Here is a 22748-nt window from a genome sequence, read left to right on the forward strand (position 1 = left end):
CATATGTCTTTAATCCCAAATCTTGGGAGGCAAAGTCAGACAGATCTCTGTGAATTCAAATTGTGGTGGCATACACCTCAATCCCAGCACTTGGGAGGCAGAGGCAGGCAGAACTTTGTAAGTTCAAGGACAGCCTGCTCTACAGAGGGAGTTCCAGGATGGCCAAAGATACACAGAGAACCTGTCTCAAAAAGCCAAAAATTAAAAGTAAAAATAAAAGAAATAGAGGTTAAAATAAAGCCACATAAAGATGAAAAATACACAGAGATTATAGATACTGTATGTTATTATGCTCTTTGAATTGTTTGAATGCTGAAGAAGGAGCAACAGCTGCCAAAAGATATTTGTTTATGAATGCTGCTAAATTAATCCAAGATAGGTATTTTTTAAAATATCTTGACTTCAAAATTGAAATCAAAAGACATGTTACTTTGGAGAAGAGGCTTTGCTTTTGTTTCCACAGAAAATGAGAGGCTATGGATTTATTCTGAGTTAAGGAAAATCAGGTTTGATCAAGGAAGACCACCTGAAAAATCTTGGGTAGGAACAGATGGCCCAGATTTCTAAGTTCTACATCCAGAACAGATTCAAGACTGCTGCCTGAGATGATCAAGTCTCACAGAATACTCTAGTCAGGACTTGATCATAATTCTAAATTTTCTTTAGTTCCCCCTAGGATTGTCAGTGTCCCCAACCAGCATGAAATAGCCTGGAAAACTATGCCCACATTCCCAAAAAATGGACTACGGATATTTCCCTTGCTTTTGTAAAAGAAAGGAGGGGAAGTGGTGTGGGTGAATGGTGAATACTCTGTCAATTATATTTTAAATAAATGTGATTGACCAGTAGCCAGGTAGGAAGTATAGGTGGGACAACCAGACAGGAAGTAGAGACGGGTCAATCAGAACAGGAAATTCTGGGATGGATGAAGCCCATTCCTCTGCAGTCCTGATCCATCCACAAAAGAAGCAAGATGTGACTGCCTCACTGCAAAAGGTACTGAGCCATATGGCCAACATAGATAAGAATAATAGGCTAATATACATTATAAGAGTTAATAAAAAGCCTGAGCTAATGGGCCAAACAGTTTATAGTTAATGTAGACCTCTGATTTCTTTGTGACTTAAGGACTGCAGGAATTGGGCAGGACAGAAAACCTCAGTCAACAGCGTGGTATTAACCTTGTAAGTAAGCGACTGTGCACTAGCCACACAACACGCAGATTGATCATGTTTGTCTGTAAGACTGAGAAATATTAGAAGGAAACTAAACCTCTGATTTTCATTCAGCAAATGTAAAACAGATTGTTACCTTTACATGTCGGGAAACTAGGTGACCATCCAAAAGAGTAGCATTGAACTGAATCTGGTCCAACTCTATGTCCTTGTCGGCAAGAAAATTTCAACAAATCTCCAACTTTATATTTGTCTTTAATGGGACTGATGAGCAAGTACTGGTCTAGAAATGGAATGCTGCATTCTTTTTCTTGAAAAGTAAAATAATTAGAGTACATATTTGATCAAGATGTAGTTTTATCTCTCTCATGTACATTCACAAGGAAACATTAACAACACTCTTCCTTATTAAAAAGGCTGCATTTTACATTTTATATAGACCCTTTATTTATATGGAAGTCTGATGAATGTATGCATTTATAGAATTGAATGCTGAAATTAACATATTTTACTGAATCTGAATTGCAGTAGAAAGTTATTAATGTTAAACTCAAAACTATCCTATTCTTATACAAAATCATTCTTTCATATTTGAAATTAATGCTACACAGTAAGCTTAATATAGTTTCAAAAATTATTTCAGTTTAATATATTGAGAAAGAAAAACAGGCAAAATAATTTCTAAAGTATTTGAGGTTAAGAAAATAAAATTAGGTATTTTCAAATAAAAAGAACATAAGAGACATGTGCAAAACCATAACATTATTTGAATGTTTGAATATTTACAGCACACTAAAGTAATTTATTGTGTTTTCAATTCTTATTGTTAACTGTTTAAGATTTTGACTCCAATTAAGTGTGTGTAACTTCTCCATTACAATTAATTGTTTTTAATTGTTGACATTAATAACTGTTTCAAAATATAAACATTTTTTGAAGTCTCATTTTTACTAATTTACATAATTAAAGTTTTCAGTTTTAAAAGTAGAGTTATACATAAAAGAAAATTCCTACATTCAAGAGTCAAGTGTTAGTACACACTGTTGGGAATATTTTTTAATACAAGCTCCCCGATGATGCAAAAATTTCCAATCAAACCAAATCAAAACAAGCCAAATTAAGAAATATACAGGTTTAATGGGAGATCTGCACTCTCAGGTGGCCCCTAGAGGGACACTGGGAAGCACAGAAGTGACCCCCGGGAGGAAGGAAGGGAGACCAGGTCTTTTTCTTTTGGGGGGATCACTTAAATACCCAGGGAATGGTCCTGACCCCACCCCTAGGGAGGGGTCAGGATCTGGCCTGCTGGGATTTGAAGTCCAGACCAGGCCTGGGGGCTGGGATAGATGCAAGGGACTGGGATCTATGCTTCCAACCTAACACATACCTAGTAACAGAAATGAATGGCAAGTTTTGAAAGCAATATCTAAAGCAAATAACCAAGACTTCATGTTGGATCTTTTTATAGAACACATTAGAATAGCACAACTAGAGTGTCTGAAAATGCATATAACCAAAACCTCATGTTGGATCTTGATACAGAACACACAAGAATAGCATAATTTGAGTGTCTTAAAATGTTTCTCAAATAATTTATTTGCTTTAATACTGAGTTTTTCAGGTTAACTGGGGAAATCAGTGTTATCAAGACCCACAGTTATTAAAAGGATTTGGTTCGAGAGCAGGCCTCAGATAGTGAACTCCATGAGAGCAGGAGTGGATCCAGACCAGGGTCATTTGTGGAATCAGTTAACTACCTAAGCCAAAGCAGGCCTGAAAAAACAAGCTCCGTGGGAGCCAGAGTGGATCCACACTAGGGAAATTTGAGGACACAGAATTGAGCTAGCAACCTGAGCCAGAGCATACCTGAGACAGTGAACTCTACAGAAGCAGGTACAGAGGAGCAAATGTTGAGCAAGTGGGCCAGAGACAGAAACTGTTATAGGTCTGGATATGAATCTGGGACCTTCAAGGGAGTAGACCTAAGCCAGGACCCCTGTGGGTCCCGGCATGAGTCAAGGACCTCCAAGGAACGAGGCCTGAGCCAGGACATTTATGGGTCTGGGCATACATCTGGGGCATCTGAAGAAGTAGGCAGCAATCAGAGATCTCTGCAGGTTCAGGCATGAATCTGGGACCTCTGAGGGAGTAAGCCTGAGCCAGGTTGTTTGTAGGCCTGGTAACTCCGAAGGAGTAGATCAGAGACAGAAACCATTGAGGAAGCAACTGCAAACCAGGAACTTCTACAGGAACAGAACCAGACCTGGGACATTTACAGAGACAGGTCTGAGCCAACAACCTATATCTAGAGAAAGTCTGAGACAGCAAACTCCAAGGGAGCAGAGCAAAGTCCAGGAGTGCTGAGAAATCTCCAGAAATACTGAGTGACCATTGGGGTAACTAGAACCATAGAACTGACTGTATCACAAGGAACAAACATCTGGGCCTTGAATTCACTGGCATCTAGAAGATTAATCAACAAAATCACAGACAGCCCCAACTACACCTATTAGAGGAAAGGAAGAGTAGGAAAGGTAAGAACACATGCAATACCACAAAGAGCAACACAACATCAGTAAAACTTAAAGACCCTACAACAGCAATACTTGAACAAACAAATAGAGAAGAAGCGGAAAAAAAAATGACCTAAAAAATAATTTCAGGAAAATGTATGAAACCCTTAAAGAGGAAATGAGAAATTCCCTCAACAAAATGAAGGAAAAGACACACAAAAAATTGGAAGTTATCAGCAAATACCTTAAAGAAAACCAAAAAATCAATCAAACATATGAATGAAACTATTCAATACTTTAAAACTTAAACAGAGACAATAAGGAAAACACAAGCCATGGGAATTGTCGAAACAGAAATCATAAGAAAACGATCAGGTACAACAAATGAAAGCATACAAAAGAATATAAGAGATGGAAGAGAGAATCTCAAGTGCTGAAGATACAATAGAGGAAAAGGACTCACCAGTCAAAAAAAAAATTAAATCTAACAGAAGCTTAACACAACATATATAAGAAATATTGGAAACCATAAAAAGACCAAACCTATGAATAATAGGTATAGAAAAAGGATAAAAGATCAACTCAGAAGCACAGAAAATATATTTAAGAAAATCATAGAAGAAAACTTTACCAACCTAGAAAAAGATATGCCTATGAAGATACAAGAAGCTTATAGAACACCAAACATACTGGATTAAAAAAATAAAGTTCCTTCACCACATAATAATCAAAAAATCAAAACACTAAACATGCAGTATAAAAAAAGAATATTAAGAGCTGCAAAGGAAAAGGCTAAGTAACATATAAAGGTAGGCCTATCAGAATTATACCTGACTTTTTGTTGGAGACAATGAAAGCCAGAAGGTCATGGTCAAGCATTATGCAGACATTAAGAGAACACAGATGCCAGCCCATCAAAACTTTCAATCATCATAAAATGACAAAATAAGATATTCAATGACAAAACCAGATTTAGTCAATATTTAGCCACAAACCCAATCCTATACAAAATACGAGAAAGAAAATTCCAAACCAAGGAAGTTGGCTACATCAACAAAAACACAAACAATTTATAGCCTCATGGCAGCAAATCCAAAAGAAGGGAAAAATGCAAAATTAACATCACTAATAATAAAAACTAAATTAACAGGGAATAGATATCCCTAGTAATTAATATCCCTTAATGTAAATGGACTCAACTAACCTAAAAAAGGCACAGGCTAACATATTGGATATGAAAACAGAATCCATCCTTCTTCTGCATACAAAAAACACACCCCAGCCTCAAAGTCAGACATCATCTTAGAGTAAAGGGTTGGGGAAAATATTCCAATCAAATGAACCTAAGAAACAAGCACGTGTGGCTATCCTAATATCTAACAAAATAGACTTCAAACTAAAATCTATCAAAAGAAACAAAAAGGACATTTCATAATAGTCACATGAAAAATCCATCAAGAGGAATTCTTAATACTGAAAATCTATGCCCCAAATACATAAGAACCCTCATTTGTAAATGAAATTCTTCTATAGCTTAAACCATATATTAAACCCCACACACTAATAGTGGGAAATTTCAACACTCCAATATCACCACTGGACAGGTCTACCTGAAAATTAACAGAGAAACAAGGGAACTAACAGATAATATGACTCAAATGGACTTAGCAGATATTTATAGAATATCCCATCCAAACATAAAAGAATATACCTTCTTCTTAGCACCTCATGGAACTTTCTCAAAAATTGACCACATACTTGGTAACAAAACAAACCTCAACAAATACAAAAAAAAAGGAATAACCCCATGTATCTTATCAGATCACCATGGCTGAAAACTAAAAGTCAACAGCAATAGTAATACTAGAATGCCCCACAAGCAAAAACATGGAAATTAAATAATGTTCATCTTAATCATTAATGGGTCAAGAAACAAATGAAGAGAGAATTTGAAGACTTCCTAAAATTCAATGAAAATGACCACACTACATACCCAAATTTATGAGACACAATGAAAACAGTCTTAAGAAGAAAGGTCATAGCACTAAATGCCTACATAAAGAAGCTGGAAAAATCCCATACTAGTGAATTAACAGAACATTTGAAAATGTTAGGACAAAAAGAAGCAAACTTACCCAAGAGAACTAGACAGCAAGAAATAATCAAACCGAGAGCTGAAATTAACAAAATAAAAACAAAGAAAACAATACAAAGAACCAATGAGACAAAGAGTTGGTTCTTTCAGAAAATCAACAAAATAGACAAATCTTTATTCAAACAAACCAAAAGGCAGAGAAAGAATATTTAAAATAACAAAATCAGAAATAAAAAAAGGGTTTATATCAACAGACATAAAGGAAATACAGAGAATCATCAGGTCATGTTTCAAAAAACCTATACTCCACAAAATTAGAAACATTAAAGTAAATTGACAACTTTCTAGATAAATATAATTTACCAAAATAAAATCAAGACCTGACAAGCAAATTAAACAGACCCATATCTGCTGAAGAAATAGAAACAGTCATCAAAAATCTCCCAACCAAAAAAATCCCAGGACCAGATGGTTTCAGCTCACAATTCTACAAGATTTTAAAGGAGAACTAATACCAATACCCCTCAAATTATTCTACACAATAGAAATAGAAGGACCATTGCCAACTCTTTTCATGAGGCTACAATTACCCTGATACCCAAACCACAGAAAGGCATTATTAAGAAAGAGAATTAAAGACCAATCTCACTTATGAACATTGTTGCAAAAATACCAAATAAAATACTGGCAAATCGAATCCAAGAACACATCAGAATCCATCATCCAACATAATCAAGTCAGCTTCATCCCATACATGCAGGGATGATTGAACATACAAAAATCTGTCAATGTAATCCACCATGTAAACAAACTGAAAAACAAAAACTATATGATCATCTCATTAGATGCCAAAAAAAGCTTTGCACAAAATATAACATCCCTTCATGATAAAGATCTTGAACAAAGCAGGGAAACAAGGAATATACCTAAACATAATAAAGATATTATGCAGCAAGCAAAGAGCCAACATCAAACTGAATGGAGAGAGACTCACAGTGATCCCACTGAAATCAGGAACAAGACAAGATTGTCCATCCTCACCATATCTGTTCAATATAGTTCTTGAGGTCCTAGCTAGATCAATAAGACAGCAAATATAGATGAAGGGGACACAAGTTGTAAAGAAGTCAAACCCTCTCTATTTGTTGATGATATGATAGTTTACATAAGTGACCCCAAAAATTCTACCAAAGACCTTCTACAATTCATAAACATTTTGTGTAATGTAGCAGAATACAAGGTTTTCAAGAACAATTGCAGTGGGTTATTGATCCTACTGCACGTACTGGCTTTGTGGGAGCCTAGGCAGTTTGAATGCTCACCTTACAAGACCTGGATAGAGGTGGGCAGTCCTTGGGCTTCCCACAGGTCAGGGAACCCTGATTGCTCTTCGAGCAGATGAGGGGGGGGGACTTGTTCGGGGGAGGGGGAGGGAAATGGGAAGCGGTTGTGGGGACGAGGCAGAAATCCTTAATAAATAAATAAATTTAAAAAAAATCAGTAGCCCTCTTGTACATAGATGATAAATGGTCTGAGAAAGAAATCAGAGAAACAACACCCTTCAAAATAGCCACAAATTGTAATAAATATCTCCAAGTAACTCTAACCAAACAAGTGGAACTCTGTATGACAAGAGATTTAAATCTTTGAAGAAAGAAGTTGAAGAAGACACCAGAAAATGGAAAGATCTCACATGCTCTTGGGTATGTAGAATTAAAATAGTAAAAATGGCAATATTACCAAAAGCAACCTACAGATTAAATGCATTGTCCATCAAAATCCCAGGCAAATTCCTCACAGACCATTTGAAAAAAAAATGGTACTTAACTTCATATGGAAAAGCAAAAATCCCAGGATAGCCAAAACAATCCAGTACAATAAAAAAAAAATACCTGACTTCAAACTCTACTACAAAGCTACAATACTGAAAACAGCCTAGTATTGGCATAAAAACTGACAGGAGGACTAAAGAAACCATATTGAATACCCAGTTATTAATCCACACTCTTCTGAACACCTGAGTTTTGACAAAGAAGCAAAAATATCAAATGGAAAAGGAGCATATTTAACAATTATGCTGGCATTACTGGATATTAACATGTAGAAGAGTGAAAATAGATCCATACCTATCACTAAGCACAAAACTCAAGCCCAAATGTATCAAAGGACTCAACATAAAGCGAGTCATATTGAACATAATAGAAGAGAAAGTGGGAAGCACACTTGAACACGTTGGCACAGGTGATCACTTTCTAAATTGAACCCCAATACCACAGACACTAGGAGAAACAATCAATAAATGGGAGCTCCTGAAACTGTAAAGCTTCTGCAAAGCAAAGGACATGGTCAACAGACAAAATGACAGCCACCAGAATGGGAAAAGATCTTCACTAATTTCACATCAGACAGAGGTCTGATCTCCAGAATATACAAAGAATTCAAGAAATTGGTCATCAAAAGAACAAATAAGCCTGTGCCGAGGAGATCCATCGAAAGGGGTGAGTGTGTATCCTCCCAGAAGGTCACTGGAAGGGAGTGCAGGGCACCTCCAGCTCCTGCTGCAAGGGCTCTTTGTTCCACACAACCCTGTTCCTCCAAATCTGCCTTTTTGTCTGTGGGTTCCTTGGCCCACCAGGAGTCCCTGTTCCTGTGCTGAGGAGATCCACTCAGATGGGTGAGTGTGTGCCCCCTGGTTGGGAGGACAGTCCAGAAAAGGGTACAAGGCCCCTCCAGCTCCTGCTGCTGGGGCTTTTTTGTTCCACATGACCCTGACTCCCCCAAGCCTTCCCTATTGTCTGTGAGTCCTTGGCCCAGGAACAGATCCTACTCCTGCACAGAAGAGATCAAGCCAGAGGGCACTCCTTTCCATCTGTGCGGTCCTTAGATCCACCATCACAACCATCTCCAGTGGTGAGTGGCCCTAAGAGAAGCCAGGCCAAGAAAATTTCCCAAATACACAGTCAGTCACAGCAAAGATTGGACCAAGACACCAAGACTCTCCTAGCTGCATTTGAAGGAAGAGAAGGGCAGGTGCCAATGCAAGAATTCCTCCAACAACCTGAAAGGCAACATGACAACAACAGAATCCAGGGATCATGCAACAAGAAGATTTGAACACCCTATTCCAGAAAACGTAGAAGAAATCGACTTTAAATGTAACATTATGAAAATAATAGAGGACTTTAAACAGGATATGAAAAACTCCTTTAAAGAAATGAAGAAGACAAACAAAAAGAAGAAATGAATAAATCTCTCAAAGATACCCAAGAAAACCAAGAAAAAGCAGTCAAACAGGTAATGGAAAAGTTCAACACTTGAAAAATGAAATGGAGGTAATGAAAAAAAAGACAAACAAAGGGAAGGCGGGATATGGAAAATCTGGGAAAACAGACAGGAACTACAGAGACAAGTATAACCAACAGAATACAAGAGATAGAAGAAAGAATCTCAGACACTAAAGATAGTATAGAGGAAATAAACTCATTGATTAAAGAAAATAACAAATCCAACAAATTCTTTTTATTTATTTATTTATTAAAGATTTCTGTCTCTTCCCCGCCACCGCCTCCCATTTCCCTCCCCCTTCCCCAATTAAGTCCCCCCCCCCTCAGCCCGAAAAGCAATCAGGGTTCCCTGTCCTGTGGGAAGTCCAAGGAACCCCTACCTCCATCCAGGTCTACCAACAAATTCTTAACACAAACAATCCAGAAAATCTAGGACACAACGAAAAGACCAAACCTAAGAATAATAGGGGTAGAAGAAGGAGAAGTACAACTCAAATGCCCAGAAAATATATTCAACAAAATTATAGAAGAAAACTTTCCCAACCTAAAGAAGGATATTCCTATGAAAGTACAAGAAGCATACAGAACACCAAATAGACTGGATCAAAAAGAAAAAAAGAAAACATCCCCTTGACATATGATAATCAAAACACAAAACATACAGAATAAAGAGTGAATATTAAGAGCTGCAAGAGAAAAAATGTCAAGTAACATATAAATGCAAACCTATCAGAATTATACCTGACTTCTCTATGGAAACCATGAAAGACAGAAGGTCGTGGATAGATGTGCTGCAGACACTAAGAGACCATGGATGCAAGCCCAGACTATTGTACCCAGCAAAGCTTGCATTCTTCATCAATGGAGAAAACAAGATATTCCAGGACAAAAACAGATTTAAACAATACACAGCCGCAAACCCAGCCTTACAGTAAACACTAGAAGGAAAACCACAAACAAAGGAAGCCCACAACACCCATAATAACACAAGCATCTGACAAACCTCCACCAGTACAACTCAAAGAAGGGAGACACACAAACACTACCACCAGAAAAAATAACCGGAGTTAACAACCACTGGTCATTAATATCACTTAATATCAATGGCCTCAATTCACCTATAAAAAGGTGAGAGAATGGATACGAAAACAGGATCCAACAATCTGCTGTTTACAAGAAACACACCTCAAGCTCAAAGAAAGACACTACCTCAGACTAAAGGGTTGGGAAAAGGTTTTCTAATCAAATGGACCAAAGAAACAAGCAGGTGTGGCTATACTAATATCTAACAAAATTTATTTCAAACTAAAATCAATCAGAAGAGATGGAGAAGTACATTTTATACACATAACAGGAACAATTAATCCCGAGGAAGTCTCAATCCTGAGTATCTATGCCCCTAATATAAAAGTACAAACATATGTAAAAGAAATACTACTAGAACAAAAAGCATACATCAAACCCTACACTCTAATAGTAGGAGATTTCAACACTCCTCTGTCACCAATGGACAGGTAAAACCAGACAGAAACCTAACAGAGAAATAAGAGAACTAAGAGATATAATGAACCAAATGGACTTAACAGACATCTATAGAACATTACACCCAAACAGAAAAGAATATACCTTCTTCTCAGCATCTCATGGAACCTTTTCAAAAATTGATCACATAATTGGTAACAAAGCAAACTTCTACAGACACAAAAACATTGTAGTAATCACCTGTGTACTATCGAATCACCATTGAATAAAGTTAGAATTCAACAACAATGCTACCCCCAGAAAGCCTACAAACTCATGGAAACTGAATAGTCAACTACTGAACCACCTCTGGGGCGGGAAAAAAATAAAGAAAAAAAATTAAAGTCTTCCTTGAATTCAAACAACAATAAAGCACAACATTCCCAAACCTATGGGACACTATGAAAGCAGTGCTGAGAGGAAAGTTCAAAGCACTAAGTGCCCACATTAAAAAAAACAAATGGAGAAATCTCACATTAGAGACTTAAGAGCACACCTGAAAGCTCTACAAAAAAATAGAGGCGGACTCACACAGGAGGAGTAGAAGACTGGAAATAATCAAACTGAGGGCTGAAACCAACAAAATAGAAACACAGAAAACAATTCAAAGAATCTATGAAACAAAAAGCTGGTTCTTGGAGAAAATCAACAAGATTGACAAACCCCTATCCAAACTAATCAAACGGCAGAGAGAGAACACGCAAATTAATAAGATCAGAAATGAAAAGGGGGACATAACCACTGACACAGAGGAAATTCAGAGAATCATTAGACCTTACTACAAAAGCCTGTATGCCACAAAATTGGAAAATATGAAAGAAATGGACACTTTTTTTAGATAAGTATCATATACCAAAATTAAATCAAGACCAAGTGAACAGTTTAAATAGACTTGTAATTCACAAAGTATTAGAAGCTGTCATCAAAAACCTCCCTACCAAAAAAGCCCAGGACCAGATGGTTTCAATGCAGATTTCTACCAGAACTTCCAGGAAGAGCTAATACCTTAATGAGTTTCGCAAAATGGAAACAGAAGACTCATTGCCAAATTCCTTTTTTTTTATATATATGCTTTACTTTTATTTTTCTTTATTGAGAAAAGGAGAAAAAAAAACAAGTTTCCACCTCCTCCCAGCCTCCCATTTCCCTCCCCCTTCTCCCACCCTTCTCCCCCTCCTCCCACCCTTCTCCCCCTCCCTCCACTCCTCTCCCCCTCCCTCTCCAGTCCAAAGAGCAGACCTGGTTCCCTGCCCTGTGGTAAGTCCTAGGTCCTCCCCCCTCCGGACACTGTCACTAAGACACAAAGGCAACCTACTGACTGGGAGAAGATCTTCACCAACCCCGCAACAGACAAAGGTCTGATCTCCAAAATATATAGAGAACTCAAGAAACTAGACTTTAAAATGCTAATTAACCCAATTAAAAAATGGGGCACTGAACTGAACAGAGAATTCTCAACAGAAGAAGTTCAAATGGCCAAAAGACACTTAAGGTCATGCTCAACTTCCTTAGCAATCAGGGAAATGCAAGTCAAAACAACTTTGAGATATCATCTTACACCTGTCAGAATGGCTAAAGTCAAAAACACCAAGGATAGCCTTTGCTGGAGAGGCTGTGGAGGAAGGGATACCCTCATCCATTGCTGGTGGGAATGCAATCTTGTGCAACCACTGTGGAAGTCAGTGTTTCGGTTTCTCAGGAAATTCGGGATCAACCTTCCCCTGGACCCAGCAATACCACTCCTGGGAATATACCCAAGAGATGCTCTATAATATGACAAAAGCATTTGTTCAACTATGTTCATAGCAGTATTATTTATAATAGCCAAATTCCTTTTATGGAGCTACAGTTACCCTGATACCAAAACCACAGAAAAACTCAACCAAGAAAGAGAATTACACCAATCTCACTCATGAATATCGAAGAAAAAAATTCTCAATAAAATATTGGCAAACTGAATCCAAGAACATATCCATAAAATTATCCATTATGATCAAGTAGGCTTCATCCCAGAGATGCAGGACTGGTGCAACATACGAAAATCTATCAATGTAATCCATCATATAAATAAATGTAAAGAAAAAAACACATGATTATTTCAATAGATACTGAAAAAGCCTTTGACAAAATGATCAATGTCTTGGAAAGACTAGGGATACAATGTTCATACCTAAATAAAATAAAAGCAATATACAGCAAGCCAACAGCTAACGTCAAATTAAATAGAAAGAAACTTAAAGCCATTCCACTAAAATCAGGAACAAGATAAAACTGTCCACTCTCTTCATACCTCTTCAACATAGTGCTTGAAGTTCTAGTAATAGCAATAAGACAAAATAAGGGGATCAAGGGGATTCGAATTGGAAAGGAAGAAGTCAGACTTTCTTTACTTGCAGATGATAATATACATAAGCGACCCCCAAAACTCTACCAAAGAACTCCTACAGCTAATAATCACCTTTAGTGATGTGGCAGGATACAAGATCAACTCCAAAAAATCAGTAGCCCTCATATACACAAAAAACAACAAAGAAGAGAAGGAAATCATGGAAAGAAAAACTTTCACAATAGCCACAAACAGCATAAAATATCTTGGGGTAAATCTAACTAAGGCAGTGAAAGATCTATTTGGCAAGAACTTTAAGTCTTTGAAGAAAGAAATTGAAGACGATACCAGAAAATAGAAGGATCTCCCTTGCTCTTGGATTGGGAAGATCAACATAGTAAAAATGCCAATTGTACCAGAAGAAATCTATAGATTCAATGCAATCCCCATCAAAATCCCAACAAAATTCTTCACAGACCTTGAGAGAACAATAATTAAATTTATATGGAAAAACAACAACAACAAAAAAAAACAGGATAGCCAAAACAATCCTATACAATAAAAGTACTTCTGGAGGCATTACCATCCCTGACTTCAAACTCTATTACAGAGCTACAGTAATAAAAACAGCTTGGTATTGGCATAAAAACAGAGATGTTGACCAATGGAATCAAATAGAAGACCCAGATTTTAACCCACAAACATATGAACACCTGATTTTCGACAAGGGAGCTAAAAGTATACAATGGAAGAAAGAAAGCATCTTTAACAAATGGTGCTGGCATAACTGGATGTCAACCTGTAGAAGAATGAAAATAGATTTATATCTATCACCATGCACAAATCTTAAATCCAAATGGATTAATGACCTCAATATAAATATGACCACACTGAACCTGAGAGATGAGAAAGTTAGAAGCAGACTGCAACACATGGCCACACGAGACCACCTCCTATGTATAAACCCAGTAGCACAGACAACAAGAGCAACAATGAATAAATGGTACTTCCTGGAACTGAGAAGCTTCTGTAAAGCAAAGGATACTGTCGTTAAGACAAAAAGGCAACCTATTGAATGGGAGAAGATCTTCACTAACCTCACATCAGACAAATCTTTGATCTTCAAAACATATAAAGAACTCAAGAAACTAGATATTAAAATTCTAGATAACCCAATTAAAAATGGGGTACTGCTCAGTGAGCTGCTGTTGGGTGGCACTCCTAGAGGGCTGGATGATCCTGTGTACTTCTGGCTTGATACTCACTGCTTTCCTTTGCAAATTATATGTTTGATAATTAAAAAAAATGGGGGTACTGAACTGAAAAGAGAATTCTCAACAGAAGAAGTTCAAATGGCTAAAAGATACTTAAGGTCATGCTCAACCTCCTTAGCAATCAGGGAAATGCAAATCAAAAGATACCATATTACACCTGTCAGAATGGCTAAAATCAAAAACTCCCATGATAACTTATGCTGGAGAGGATGTGGAGTAAGGGGAACACTTATTCATTGCTGGTGGGAATACAAACGTGTGCAACCACTTTGGAAATCATTGTGGCGGTTTCTCAGGAAACTGGGAGTCAACCTATTTTAGGATCCAGTAATTCCACTCCTGGGAATATACCCAAGATGTGCCCAATCATAATACAAAAGCATTTGTTCAACTATGTTCATAGCAGCATTATTTGTAATAGCCAGAACCTGGAAACAACTTAGGTGACCCTCAATGGATGAATGGATAAAGAAGGATTTGCACATATACACATTAGAGTTCTACTCAGTGGTAGAAAACAATGACATCTTGAATTTTGCATGCAAATTGAAGGAAATAGAAAACACTTTATTGAGTGAGATAACCCATACCCCAAAAGATGATTATGGTATGTACTCATTCATTAGTGGATTCTAATCATAAACAAAGGACATTGAGCCTATAGTTCGCGATCCTAGAGAAATTAATAAGAAGGTGAACCCAAAGAAAAACATATATTTATCCTCCTAGATATTAGAAGTAGCCAAGATCGCTGGGCAAAAGTTGGGAGCGTGGGGGTGGGGATTGGTTGGGGGTTGGTGAGATGGTGAGAGAGAAGGGAGATGGGAAGGACTGGGGAGAGCTTGGGGGAATGTGATGGTTGAGAATGAGGAAGAGTGGATATGGGAGCAGGGAAGAAGATATCTTAATTAAGGGAGCCATTTTAGGGTTGGCAAGACACTTGTCTCTAGAGGGCTACCCAGGTATCCAAGGGTATATCCCCAACTAGGTCCTTGGGTAGCAGAGGAGAGGCTTCCTGAACTTGCCTTCTCCCATGGCCACACTGATGAATATCTTGCATATCACCATATAACCTTCATCCAGTGATGGATGGAGATAGAGAAAGAGACCCACATTGGAGCACTGGACTGAGCTCCCAAGATTCAGATGAAGAGCAGGAGGAGGGAGAACATGGGCAAGGAAGTTAGGACCGTGAGGGGTACGTCCACCCACTGAGAAGGTGGGAGCTCAACAAGGCCACTCACTGGACAGGGACTGAAGAACATGTGATCAGACTGGCCTCTGGGTGTGATTGATAATGTGGGCTGACTGAGAAGCCAATGATAATGGCACTGGGATTTGATTCTACTGCATGTACTGGCTTTTTGGGAACATAGTCTGTTTGGATGCACACCTTTTTAGACCTGGATGGACGGGGGAGGACCTTGGACTTCCCACAGGGCAGGGCACCCTGACTTCTCTTAGGACTGGAGAGGAAAGGGGAAGGGGAGTGGGAGGGAAATGGGAGGAGGGGAAGAGGTGGAAATGTTTAATAAACAAATAAAAATATGTATTAACAAAAAAGAACAAATAATCCAATAAAAATGGAGTATAGATCTAAACATAGAACTCTAAACAAAGGAATCTAAAATGGCTGTAAGTCACTTAAAGGAAACATTCTTAGTCATCAGAGAAGTGCAAATCAAAACAACTCTGAGATTCCTTCTTACGCCTGTATGAATGGCTAAGATCAAAAGCACTGATGACAACTTATGCTGGAGAGGTTGTGTGGTAAAGGAAACACTCCTTTTTGTTGGTGGGAATGCAAGCTGGTACAGCCCCTTTGGATATCAGTATGGCGATTTCTCAGAAAATTAGGAAACAACCTTCCTCAAGACCCAGTATATAACCAATCTCAATCGTGCCACAAGAACAAGTGCTCAACTATGCTCATAGCAGCATTATTTGTCATAGCCAGAACCTGGAAACAACCTAAATGCCCCTCAACTGAAGAATGGATAAGAAAACTGGGGTACATTTACACAATAGAGTACTACACAGCAGAAAAAAAATAACATCTTGAATTTTGCAAGCACATGGATGGATCTAAAAAACATCATACTTAGTGAGGTAATCCAGACCCAGAAAGACAATTATCATATACTCACTCATAAGTGGTATTTATTTTTATTCTTTTGAACCTTTTTTTTTTATTGATTTTTATTGAGCTCTACATTTTTCTCTGCTCTGCTCCCCGCCTCTTCTTAAACCCTCTCAAACCCTCCCTCAAGGTGCCCATGTTCCTAATTTACTCAAGAGATCTTGTCTTTTTCTACTTCCCATGTAGATTAGATCTATGTATGTCTCTCTTAGGGTCCTGTTGTCTAAGTTCTCTGGGATTGTGATATGTGGGCTGATTTTATTTGCTTTATGTTTAAAAACCACTTATGAGTGAGTACATGTGATAATTGTCTTTCGGGTTCTGTGTTTCTTAACTCAGAATGATGTTTTCTAGCTCCATCCATTTGCCTGCAAAATTCAAGATGTCATTTTTTTTCTACTGTGTAGTAAGCACTCCATTTTGCAAATGTGCCATACTTTCCTTATCCATTCTTTCTTTGAATGGCATTTAGGTTGTTTCTAGGTTCTGGCTATGACAAACAATGCTGCTATGAAGATAGTTGAGCAAGTGTCCTTGTGGCATGATAGAACATCCTTTAGATATATATACCCCAATGTGATATTACTAGGTTTTGTGGAAGGTTGTTTCCTAAATCCTGAGAAATCACAATACTGACATCCAAAGGGACTGTACCAGCTTGTATTCCCACCATAAATGCAGAAGGAGATCAAGGGAATACAAATCAGAAAGGAAGAGTCAATCTCTCACTATTTGCTGATGATTTGATGGTTTACATAAGTGACCCCAAAATTCTACCAAGGAACTTCTATAACTCATTAACACTTTCAGTAATGTAGAATGATACAAGATTAGCTCAAAAAATCAGTAGCTTTCCTGTACACAGACGATAAAAGGGCTGAAAAAGAAATCTTTAGTTTAAACATAAAGCAAAGAAAACCATCCCACAAATCACAATCCCAGAGAACCAAGACAACAATGAAGACCCTAAGAGAGACATACATAGATCTAATTTACATGGGAAGTAGAAAAAGACAAGATCTGCTGAGTAAAGTGGGAGAAAAGGGACCTTGGGAGAGGGTTGAAGGGGAGGGGAGAGTCAGGGAGAGGTGTAGAGAAATACATAGAGCTCAATAAAAATCAATAAAAAATACAGTTAGAGAAAATAACAGCAGTATCAACAAGATAGTTCTGGCCTCATTAACAAGAAAGCTTCATTTTCTTTAGCCCCCCCCCCACCCCGCACAAATAAAAGTCTGGGGTCACTCAGGTATTCATCGTAACAATGAATAAATTTTAATAAGAAGAGGGTTTTTTATTTCATTACTGGTTACCAAGGATTTGGGACCATATCTGCAAAAGTATATGGAATTTATTGTGTGAGAGTTCATCTAGTATTAAAACATCCCATCCTACAGGGAAGTTTTTTTAGTAGGAAGGTAAAGAACGTCAGGAAGACACTGAACCTGACCAGATTCAGGAAACCCCTCACTCCAAAGTAAACAAGCCAAGCTGATGAGTCATTTCCCAATAAGGCAAGCTGCAAAGAAGATAGGAAGACAAGGTTAGGTACAAAATAGAAGACTTTGAGACCTTTTAAACTGCCTGGACGAAACAAAACCAGCCAAGCTCCTTGGAAGAAGTTTAGATCAGCTGAGTCCCTTGGAAAAAGAAAAACATTCTTCAACCTGTTTAGCTTACTGCAGATTTGTAGTGTACTCCAAGGTTCCTTGCTTTTGTGAGCAGTTACCCATGCTGGTGGGCCTTGGTGATAATGCTATCTTTGAATCTTTTCTAATCCTATTAGTAACTCTTCACCCATCTGTCAATAATCCCAATGAAACTCATTGATCATCAAGTTGGGCTTTGGTAGTATCTGTATGTTGATTTATCATGAATTCCTTATCTGGGCTTGGTGAGTAGATGCCTATATGCCATCTTCACAGGCAGTTTTGTCACATTCATAAATGATATCATAATATTTTTAGTTTTATTTTTAATGCTACGACTAACCATAAGGCTGTGGGCTACCCAAATGTCCCAATGAACTAGTAACTCTGCCTTTGCATTCTATTTTAGTAATGTACTGTAGAAAACCCTGATTTCATAATCTTTAACTGTTTATAATCAAAGAGAAATCAATGATCACCATTTGTTTAGTTTTATTTTTTTAATTGGGGTGTCATTTTATTCTGTTTTTTTTTTCCTTTTTTAATAATAGGCCTTCATATGTCTCCCAGACTGGTCTCAAATTCAAGACTCTAAATTTCTACTGCCCAAGTCCTGGGATTACAAGTAGGTACCACCTTGTCAGGTGTAGACATCCTTCATGATTTACATTTGAGTGGACCCTTGATGCTGCAAGTCAAATTTCTAAATTTCTGCTGCTATTTTTTCTAAAGGGATTCTGGTAGACCCAGGCATGGCAAACATGTCTCTGACAGACTTTGCCCTTCTTCCCATTCCCCCTGCCTTGACTATAAACCATTAGATTACATTCCTAAACTAGCCACCAAGGTCTATTCTCTTATTTGGCCACTTCCTCCTCCCGATACTGACTACCAAAATTCAGCTATCAAAGTATTGAAGTCCAGCAATTGAAAGCCCCTTTTCACTCACCTAATTATCAAGTCCCAATAAGATCAAACACCTCATACTGAAGGGTTTAACTTTTACAAATGAATTTAGGTTTCAGTTCTCTGAGAAGGGTAAACTTGTTTCTCTTCCAACAAAGGATCATTTATCAACAAATTACTTTCAGGGACAAAGGAGAGAGCACAAGGTCTTAGTCAGCTCAACAATGTTTCAAGAAACAGTTCCAGAAACCCTCTTTAAACTTACCTGAGAGAACTGCCTTATTTTTGGTTCACTAAAATGGGACAGAGCTAAACTGACAGCCCTCAGAAAAACTACAGCCTTCTGCTAGCTCAGCAAGCATCCCATGGCCCCTTCCACTAGTTCAGTAGGCTCCCAAAGCCATTTTGCTGGCTCAGCAGGTAACCCCCAGTCTCCTGATAACTAAAGATAACTTTCCCTATCTGCAACTACTGGAAGGTCCCTGACTACTAGGACCTTTTGCCATTCAGCCACCATACTAATCTTTCCTCCACCAATCAGCTCCAGATTAATCCCTCCTCTCTGGAATTCCTCTAACTCCACTTAAAAGATAAAAATAAACCTTGTTTTGCATTCTGGATTTGACTGGATTCCGGTGGTGTCTCTCTGGGGGCGTCTCAGCTTGGGCATAATATTTGGTGAGCTGGCCGGGACTCCAGCCGGGGCCCTCGAAGGTCTAGAGGTTTATTTTAATACCGGTAAGATATATGTATGTATGTGCTGATTGTTCGGCCTAGAAAAAGAGAGGCTCGCTAGGAGGCAAAACTTTCTGGGAGAGAGAGCTGACTCTAGACTAGAGAGCAGACTCACTAGCAGGAGACATTGTCTGAGAGAGAGCTGATTGGCTAGTCCGAGTGATAATCAGGCTCTCACTAAGGGACAGACGTGTCAGGACAGTAATCTTGGTAGGAGAAAGAGACATCTCGATCCCGCTGAGGTTATTATAGCTAGTTAGAATCTGGCTGCTGCAGAGGTTGAGGAGAGTCTGGCTGAAGCAAACCTCAAAATAGCTCAAGTGAGGTTTCAGCAGACTCCTACAGGGAGCAATCAAGAACCTCTGGTGGAGGTCCGGTTCCAGTTCAGGAGTGTTTTTAGGCTTCTTCCCTTGCCAAAAGAAGAGGAGGTATCTTGTGCTTTGTCCCAGGACATTGTCAAAGTCTGGATTTGTTTTTTGTTTGTCCTAATTAGCATACGTGTTTTTGTTGCTGTTTGTATTAAGTAATTTCACCTCTCCCTCTGTTATCATGGGAAACACTCCCTCTACCCCCTGAAATTCCAGGAAGCCTGGTTGTCTGATTGTTTTCTAAATGAGACAGAGCTTAACTGTGGGGATAGGAAAGGGAGCACGACAGGAAAGCCAAACCATGAGACTGGGGGAAGTGCAATGTGGCAGAGGACCTGGGACTAGGTGGTGGCAAACTCTGTGCAAGCTGAATGCACTGGGGTCCCTCTGGGGATGATGAATCGGGCAGGGCTCCAAGGCCATGGAGCAGAGGTGCCAGGGATGGAATAGATGGCAAAATTGTCCTGCACCCTGCTGAGGGCAGAGGGCAGGGGCGAGGCGCGCAGATTGGAACAGTCCAGGCAGGAGGAGAAAACAGCATGGGCCCAAGAAGCACCACAGTCCCGGAGCACAGCTGGGCCTTACCGGGAGCCTACCGGGAACAGTCAGGGACCTGAGCATTTTCCTCCATGTCTTGCTCTGCAAGCCCTGTCTCAGCATCTTGAGGGCTCGGCAGACCTCTTTGGGCAGGAGGGAGGGACCTGCATGCCTGTTCATAGGGAACTGACTGCTTACAATCGAAAAACTGCGCAAATGTAAAACAGAGAATCTGAGATTATGGACAGAGATAAGTAAAGAAAATTTTTTTTAGGAACATCGGCAGATAGCCAAGGACACTCTTGTGCCCACCACTGCTGCCTCCCTCTTTTCTTTCCTAAGCTAAGTTTTTCTTCCTTGTGATAACATTCAAGGTCTCTTCAGCTGGCCAGCACTTTCCCATCTTAATCCATTTCTAGCCTGATACTGCTTATAAGAAATGTTAAATTATACTAACCTGTATACTTTATAAAGCGTTGATTTAAAAGTAAATGTTAAAGATGCATTATGTTTGGGAAAATATGCTTTTATTTCCATAGGAAAAGAAAAATATATGGGCTTTAGTCATTTATGTCCAATGGGTTACACTTATCATCTTTGATTAAGATGTATACATTTTTGCTTTTGTTTTAAATATCTTATTTATGCCATGTTCTGCTGGACAAAATTACAGAAAAATACTTTGATGGAAATTTGTATAATGTCTAAAAAATGAGAGGAAAGGCAAAAAAGTTTTTAATGGCAAAAAAGTTTTTAATGGAAGTTTTATGTTGTCTGAAAAGCAAAAAATTGCAGAAGTTATAAAAACGTCATAAAAGGCCAGAGGATGTGAACTGTTTGCTATGTTTTATCATAGTTTCTCATACCTACAAATACTAAATTTAAAAAGGAAGACATCAAAATAAGCTAAATGTTTAACATACTAGATTAGTTATGGCTTTAAAAAGTCTTGTAAAAGGGTCATGTCAAGATTGCCAGGCAAAATCTGGGAGCTTGGGGGCGGGGGTGGAGTGGGGGTAAGGGTAGATGGGGAGAGAAAAGTGAGAAGGGGAGGATGGGGAGAACTTGGGGGAATGAGAATGGTTGGGATGGAGGAAGGTTGGATACGGGAGCAGGGAAGTATATATCTTAAGTAAGGGAGCCATTTTAGGGTTGGCAAGAGACTTGACTCCAGAGGTGTTCCCAGGTGTCCATGGAGATGTCCCCAGCTAGTTCCTTGGGAAGCTGAGGAGAGGGCACCTGAAATGGCCCTAGCCTATAGCCATACTGATGAATATCTTGCATATCACCATAGAACCTTCATCTGGCGATGGATGGAGATAGAGACAAGGACCCACTTTGGAGCACTGGACTGAGCTACCGAGGTCCAAATGAGGAGCAGAAGGAGGGAGAATATGAGCAAGGAAGTCAGGACTGCGAAGGGTGCGTCCACCCACTGAGAAGATGGGGCTGATCTAATGGGAGCTCATCAAGGCCAGATGGAGCATGTGATCAAACCGGACTCTCTGAAGGTGACTGACAATGAGGACTGACTGAGAAGTCAAGGACAATGGCACTGGGTTTTGATCCTACTGCATGTACTGGCTTTGTGGGAGCCTAGTCTGTTTGGATGCTCACCTTACTAGACCTGGATGGAGGGGGGAGGGCCTTGGACTTCCCACAGGTCAGGAAACCCTGACTGCTCTCTGGACTAGAGAGAGAGGGAGAGGGAGAGATATTGAGGGGAGGGGGAGGGAATGGGAGGAGGGGAGGAGGTAGAAATTTTTAATAATAATAAAAAATAAAATAAAGGCTCATGTCAATATCTTGAGAAAATTGTGTAGGCTTGTTTTGTTGAAAAGTTTGCCTATGGTAATTGAAAGTATTGTACTTGTTCTCTGAGCTCTCTGGTCACTAGGTACAGGTTAGCAGGAATTTGGATGTCTTTTTGATATAGATAATGTTAAAACTGTTTTATGCTGTTCTTTTTTGAAAAGCTGCACCTCGATGCTTTTATACACAAGAATGTACTTTGCTCTGTCAGTTAAACCTTGTAATTCAAGAGTCACTCAGATAAAGGACTAAAAGGGATCACTGAGAACAACTGAGACTAGAGTCCCAAAGAAAGAACAGTTGCAAGGATGGACCTTAACAGTTTTAGAAACACCAATGCCAGGATATAGTCACCAGAAGTGTCAGCTACAATAAAATAAAATTGATTATGAGACATATGTGCTTGCAAAAGT

General features: G+C 38.9%; 1 protein-coding gene across 1 annotated transcript in view; it reads right to left on the minus strand.

Moving 5' to 3' along the window:
* LOC121446120 (complement factor H-like) overlaps positions 1-22748 on the minus strand; it is a 70606-nt gene that overhangs the window by 9820 nt on the left and 38038 nt on the right. The window contains exon 7 of the mRNA XM_041648518.1: positions 1312-1485. Within this exon, the coding sequence (XP_041504452.1) occupies positions 1312-1485 (174 nt within the window). The remainder of the gene's footprint in view (positions 1-1311; positions 1486-22748) is intronic.

This window comes from Microtus oregoni, unplaced genomic scaffold (genome assembly GCF_018167655.1).
Source record: "Microtus oregoni isolate MIOR12 unplaced genomic scaffold, Mior012 000003F_ref0000135, whole genome shotgun sequence".
NCBI lineage: Eukaryota > Metazoa > Chordata > Mammalia > Rodentia > Cricetidae > Microtus > Microtus oregoni.